A 6868-nucleotide genomic window follows, 5' to 3' on the forward strand; every position below is an offset into this window, starting at 1 on the left:
TTAAAATAAATTTAAATTTTTCTCTATTTTTATTGGATGTTTCTAAAAATATAAATTTACTTGTGTTTCCATGCAAATACTATTTCTCTTGAGTCTGACCTCCGAAAATAGTTTGACTTAAATGCATTTTTGGTCCCCTTAGTTTGAACGTTTTAATAATTAGGATAAAAATTTATTTTTAATTGCCTGTCATTAATGACTATGATATTTTAATATTTAATAATGTTTTTAACTAATTTAATATTTTTAATATTTTTTTAGAGAATTAATAATTTAAATTGATATTTAATTAATTAAAATTTTGAAAAAACATTCAAGGTCTAAAGCTCATTTTTTGGGAGATATGCTTATCTTTCAAAGGTCTATTTCTATCCCAACCCACTTATACAATACCATATCCTTGATCAAGCTTTATAAACACTTCCATAATACTAAAGAAAACGGCGTGGGACTCTGCAAAAAGGTACAAATGAAGCAAACCATGATAACAAACGATAACTTTAAAATGGATTTCGTAAGTCCATATTTTAATAACTTTTTCTTTCATTTAAAATTTATAATGTTATGTTCAACAATTTTTTCCTTCTATACCAGGAAATGTGTAATATCCAATCCATAACACAAACGAAGATAATTTATTAATCCTTATTTCACTTTACAATTACCACATGTATATTATTAGTTTTCAGAATTATTAGTGTTATAAAGTTGTGAACTTCGTGTATTCTTACTGATATGAGTTTGTATGAGCCTGATCAGGGAGATATGTTTGTGAGGCTTAATAATGAATAACCCAAAGTGTGGAAAGTTTACACAAGGAAAAAGAAGAGAGTGTGAGGAAGGTGTGAAGGATGGATTGATAATTAGTTAGAATTTCCCCCTATTAAGGAGGAGTCTGGGGAAAATAGAAGTTTCAGGTTGTGAGAACCTTAAGGGTTATGCAATGAGAGAAATACTTTCTATTTGCTAAGGAGCTTTAACTCTTTAATTGTATTAAGCTTTTACTCATTTTTCATCATAATTCAATAACATTCTTCCATTGATTTCATTTCTGTTATGTCTGCTCTATCAGTTGCCTTGAAAAAGAAATATAACTTGCAATTAAATGATGTTGTGTCTAGATTGAAACGGTTAACGAATGATTTACTCATCAATAACAAGGTGTTAGCCAATTGTAAAAATTGAGGTATAGTTGAAATGTTCCCCAAATTGCAGAGAGAGACTTAAGAGTTCTTAAGGGTCCTATTTTATTCATGGCCTAAGAAAATCTTATAAATCATCTGAAAGATGAAATATTATTTTTATTCTAACATTACTGATTCTGGTAGTATGTTTCTTGATAATTTTTTGATTATAAACTTGTTTTGTTGTACACTTTAAATTTTTGTGTTTAATTTCATTGTCGGTTTTGTAAGGCCTTATACTCTCTTAACATCAAAGACGGTAGTTTTTGTAAAAAATAGAAGTTGGAGTTGTAACTTTAGAGTATGACGAGACATTCTCTACGTTGATATTTAAATTACATAATAGATGAAAGGGAAATGAATTTAATATCTTTTCTACAATAATGATTTCCAAAAAATTCCATAATTTTTATGAACATGACACTATATTTTTAAATTCCATCATGTTAACTTATTTTACAATAGCATAAGCATCATAGAATTTTGTACACATTCTCAGCATGTGAGTTTCCCATTAATGAGTGAATTCCTTATACTTTTTTAAATCCCCTATGAATTTTTTCTGGTATTGAAAAGGTTTATAAAACTTTATAAAACCATCCAAATTAAAAGATCTAAATCATTGATTTTATAATAAAAAAATAAATTATTTAAAACGTGGAAGTTAAAAATATCAAAAATGTATTTAAGACTAAGTTTTTTCTTATCTTTTGTTAGTTCCACGTGTAGTGAAAAAACTTGAATCTTAAGCAAACAACACCCACTAACTGAAACCACCTTTCCCCACTCTCACATTCAATTTCCTCATTTTCCATCCTTTTGTATGCAAACCAACTCTCTGAAATATTGACGCACTTCCCGATGACGACAACGACGGCGTTCTGCTACACATTTCTGATCGTGCTATTCCTGTGGTTCCCACCGCCATCCTTCGCCTCCACCTTCAACAATGATATGGGAAAAGACCTCATCAGAAACCTCAACCTCTTCCCTCCACACGATATCAACATCTTCGATAATCCCTATGTAAGATCCACCGATAACAAGAACAACAAGATCGTCGAGAAGCCGCTTAGGTTCCCGAACTTCTCCGGCGAAGACGAAGAGGTTTCCATCGATGACTTGGCTCATCGCGCTGGATATTACCCCATTCAACACTCTCATGCTGCAAAGTAAGTTGCATGTTTCTCTTTCTCATTTTAGTTTAATTTAATTCTTATTGCGACAGTTTTTATTTTGTTTATTTAATTAATCGCATAAAATATTACTTTATTGCCGAACAAAGATTGTGTTTATATGATATATTATTTAAATATAATATTTAATAATTATTTTGTTTTTGTTGTTTATTTCTGAGTTCTTGTGGAATGGTGCAGAATGTTCTACCTTTTCTTTGAATCCAGGAACAACAAGAAGGATCCTGTTGTGATATGGTTGACTGGGGGACCTGGTTGTAGCAGTGAATTGGCTGTGTTTTATGAAAATGGCCCTTTCAAAATTGCTGACAATATGTCCCTTACATGGAATGAATATGGTTGGGACAAGGTGTATATTGTCATTCGATTTAACTGTTTTTCCTATGGTTTTGTTTTCTTGTGATTAGTGTTTGTTGGACTGAACAAATTGGTTGTTAACCTTGGTAGGTATCTAACCTCCTTTATGTTGACCAACCAACTGGAACTGGGTTTAGTTACTCCACTGATAAGCGCGATATTCGGCACGATGAAGACGGTGTCAGCAATGATCTATATGACTTTTTACAGGTACTTGTCTTTTCTCTATGTGGACTTACTACATTTTAGTTATATTGTATCGGTCTAGTGTTTGTTAATATCTGGAGTTATATTTATTGTTTCTGGAACAATAATATTTGCGAACTTGCTTAATAACCTGTTTCTCACTTATTGCGATATCTGTAATATTTTGATTTAACATGTTTTCTCTTTTCTCTACAGGCATTTTTTGCTGAACATCCCGAGTATGCTACAAATGACTTTTTTATTACGGGTGAATCATATGCTGGGCATTATATTCCGGCTTTTGCTGCTCGTGTCCACAAGGGAAACAAAGCTAAAGAAGGAATTCATATAAACTTGAAGGTTTGTTATGTTGCAAGCTATTCTATGTGAGATATATATCAAAGGGTTTGGGAATTTGCTTATCTTATTTGAAATGGTCGAACAGGGATTTGCCATTGGTAATGGGCTCACTGAACCAGCAATTCAGTATAAAGCTTATGCAGATTATGCACTTGACATGGGCATAATTGAACAGCCTGACTATGACCGCATCAACAAAGTCTTGGTTCCAGCCTGCGAATTGGCAATCAAACTATGCGGTAACTTACACGTGATGTTGTTTCATTTACTTTTTCAATAGATCTAACATTTTTTCTCATGTGTGTTGGAAACTAAGGTTGTTCATGAATTGAACAAAGTCAAGCATCGTAGTATTTTTTTGTGTGGTCAATTAGCCTAGTAGGTGAACAAGTGGGATGTCGCGGGTTTGAATCCGCGGCCATGCCTTTGATGTCCCTGTACAGCCACCAACAAGTAGTATTTATTTATTTATTTTAAATGAATGTTTTGTAAATGGATCAATCATCTGGTACGGCTAATGCTCAGGCTGGCTATTTTTTTGTTTGAAGTAATTTAAAACTTACTAATGTTGTTTAAATTGCATAATTACCCAGATATTGTTTATTCATGTCTTATCATACAAAAAGATATTTATCTTAATATTAATTGCATATTGCTATGCTTATATCATAAACTATGTGAAATTATATGAAGTTCTTACAAAAAAAAATAATTAATCATCATGCGGCTTAATAGTAATTTTTATGGTTCTGATTAGCTTTTGTTTTGTTTCTGCTTAATAAACTAATTAGTTTTTGTTTTGTTTCTGCTTAATACTTGTTTTAATCCTTTCAGGCACAGATGGAAAAATCGCATGCACAGCTTCATATTTTGTTTGTAGTACTATATTCAGTTCCATCATGTCACATGCTGGAAATATCAATGTGGGTTACCGATTTTCTTCATCTTATGTGTGGTTTACATTCAGTAGTGCTTTATGTTGCTAAGTTTACTGTGTGCATACGAACCTCAAAGGTTAAGTTGATAGGTGAGAGCCAAACAACATCTTAATTTTGACACAAACTGAAGCATGGTGAAATTAGACTTAGTTGCAGACTTCATAGAAACTCTGGTACCATGTTAAAGAGCCACTCTTCTTAAAAAGCTTTTTGTTGTTGAGTGAGAAGTGATGAAAGGAAAGGAATTTGACTGTACTAAACAAAATGTTCTAATCGGTTTCTTTTTGCTTTGCTTCCTAGAATAAGTTTTCTTGGAAAAAAAATCACCACACACCATATGAAGTTGAATTAACTGGTTTATCAGGTTGTGTGGAACATGGTTAAACATGTGAAACTCTTTCCCGCAATATGAATGGTCTGATAGGCATGCAGATGATTAGCCATTTGCCTAATCGACTCTGTCACTCTTCCTTTGAAACTTTCTTAGCTGTGAAAATTTTAAATGATAAATTTTATAGCAAATGTTAAGAAAGCTTTTTATTCTGCTTCTTAGTTAAAAGAAGAAATTCACATATAGAAATTTAATGGAGATTGCAAAGTCTTGGAAGAACATGGATATGGGCATATTCACAAATTTGACCAGCAATTTTATACTTGTTCTGCAGTATTACGACATCAGAAAGAAGTGTGATGGGAGTCTTTGCTATGATTTTTCGAACATGGAAAAGTTCTTGAACCAAGAATCTGTTCGGGATGCACTAGGGGTTGGAGATATTGATTTTGTGTCTTGTAGTTCTACAGTTTATCAGGCTATGCTTGTGGATTGGATGCGGAATCTTGAAGTTGGTATTCCTGCCCTCCTTGAAGATGGAATCAGTTTGCTTGTTTATGCGGGGGAGTACGATCTTATCTGCAACTGGCTTGGTATGTATTTATGCTTGGCATATTTTATCTGTTTTCGAAGTATAACATTTCTTACTTCGGACCTTTAAGGCGTATTGATGAATTTTTCTCGGATGTATGAATTCAATAAATAGGTAATTCAAGGTGGGTTCATGCCATGGAATGGTCTGGCCAGAAAGAATTTGTTGCCTCACCTGAAGTTCCTTTCATAGTCGATGATTCAGAAGCTGGAGTGTTGAAGAATCATGGAACTTTAAGTTTCTTAAAGGTATCTTTTGCTTAACTTTTTAATAACAACTTGTAAATTGTGATTATAAGAACTTCTGTGTAAGTTGGGAATAATACGAACTTATTTTAATTGAGAAGTTATTGTCGTTTCGATGTAATCCAGACTGTGTCTACTTCATTTACTACCGAGTTTCCGCATTGCTTGGTAAATCTTGACTTAGTTTGGTATTGTGCAAACAGGTTCATGATGCGGGTCACATGGTTCCAATGGACCAACCCAAGGCTTCTTTAGAAATGTTGAAGAAGTGGACTCAAGGAACCCTTTCCATATCTGGAACTGAGGAGGAGGTATTGGTTGCAGAGTTGTAATCTCTTCATGCAATTAGTCTACAACTTGATGCAGTGAAAAAAGAAGTTGAGTGGGATGCTTTTGTTCTACTAAACACAATTCATACTATCTAAAATAACAGAATCAAGGCAATGCGAGAAAAGATTGATTTATATTATCATATATTTTTTATGTATGAATATGCTGTTTTGGTAAAATCTGAGGTGTATGTTGCTTACTCCCCAAACTTCAATCTAAACCCATTATAATGCTTCCCTTTTTTTATAGAAAAGATAATATGCGAACACTTCCCTTATTGGCTAAAAAGAGACACTATATACTACCTCTGATTCGTAAAAGTGCACTTCTTTATTTATTTTTAATTTTAAAATAAATGTCTCTTTATAATACTAATATTCTTATAAATAATAAGAAAGAAGAAAAGATACTTCCCTTATTGACTAAAAAGAGATACTATATACTACCTCGGATTCGTAAAAAGTGTGTAATTAACACTTTTTCTTTATTTTTATTTTATTTTAAAATAAATATGTTTTTATAATATTAATATTCTTATAAATAATAAGAAAGAAGAAAATAGTAGAGAGTAAAGAATAAAGATTTGTATTGCATTCTTCAAAAGTATGTCATTTATATTCCTAACTTACACAGAGAAGTTTTTATAATTAATTATATTTAATCATGGAATTAAAGTAAATTAAATTATATATTTAATCATGGAACTAAAGTAAATTAAATTATTAAAGGAAATTTTATTAAAAAAACTCAGTGAAAAAAAATCTAATGAAGGAAAAAGATATAATAATAGCCTATGAATGAGAACTATTTTGTTAAAAACCTTATTAGGAAAAATCCAATGGAACAAAACCATGGTGAAGAAAAATAGTGCATAACATATTTATTTCTCCTCCTCATGCATACATTTATATATAAGACGATATTCTTTGTAGTAGTTGCTAAAAAGTTTTTCTTGGAAGTGACTTCATGTAGTTCTAATAGTTATGCAAGATTTGATGAAGTTGTTGTCATAAGTTATTTTATAGATCTCCAAGAAATGATTGTATCTCCATAAGTAAACAAGTGACATATTTGTGATCATCATTATAAGGATCTAATAAGTAACTTATATAAGATGATATTCTTTGTAGTAGCTGCTAAAAAGGTTTT

General features: G+C 31.6%; 1 protein-coding gene across 1 annotated transcript; it reads left to right on the plus strand.

The window, feature by feature from the left end:
* The first annotated feature begins 1901 nt into the window (after nt 1-1901).
* LOC127091494 (serine carboxypeptidase-like) lies at nt 1902-5953 on the plus strand. Its single transcript, XM_051030151.1, has 9 exons — nt 1902-2356; nt 2561-2729; nt 2828-2947; nt 3140-3283; nt 3369-3522; nt 4118-4206; nt 4887-5145; nt 5259-5392; nt 5593-5953. Exons 1-9 carry the CDS (start codon nt 2046-2048, stop codon nt 5719-5721), a joined length of 1509 nt encoding a protein of 502 aa, XP_050886108.1. The 5' UTR covers nt 1902-2045; the 3' UTR covers nt 5722-5953.
* The last annotated feature ends 915 nt before the right edge of the window (nt 5954-6868 follow it).

Source organism: Lathyrus oleraceus, chromosome 6, assembly GCF_024323335.1.
Source record: "Lathyrus oleraceus cultivar Zhongwan6 chromosome 6, CAAS_Psat_ZW6_1.0, whole genome shotgun sequence".
Taxonomy (NCBI): Eukaryota; Viridiplantae; Streptophyta; class Magnoliopsida; order Fabales; family Fabaceae; genus Lathyrus; species Lathyrus oleraceus.

Excerpts from the sequence above, each read along its gene's own strand:
- LOC127091494 (XM_051030151.1), top strand. The coding sequence starts at position 2,046 with ATGACGACAACGACGGCGTTCTGCTACACATTTCTGATCGTGCTATTC. Across the intron at positions 2,357-2,560 it reads CAACACTCTCATGCTGCAAA|AATGTTCTACCTTTTCTTTG; the intron begins GTAAGTTGCATG and ends GGAATGGTGCAG. Across the intron at positions 5,146-5,258 it reads TCTTATCTGCAACTGGCTTG|GTAATTCAAGGTGGGTTCAT; the intron begins GTATGTATTTAT and ends TTCAATAAATAG.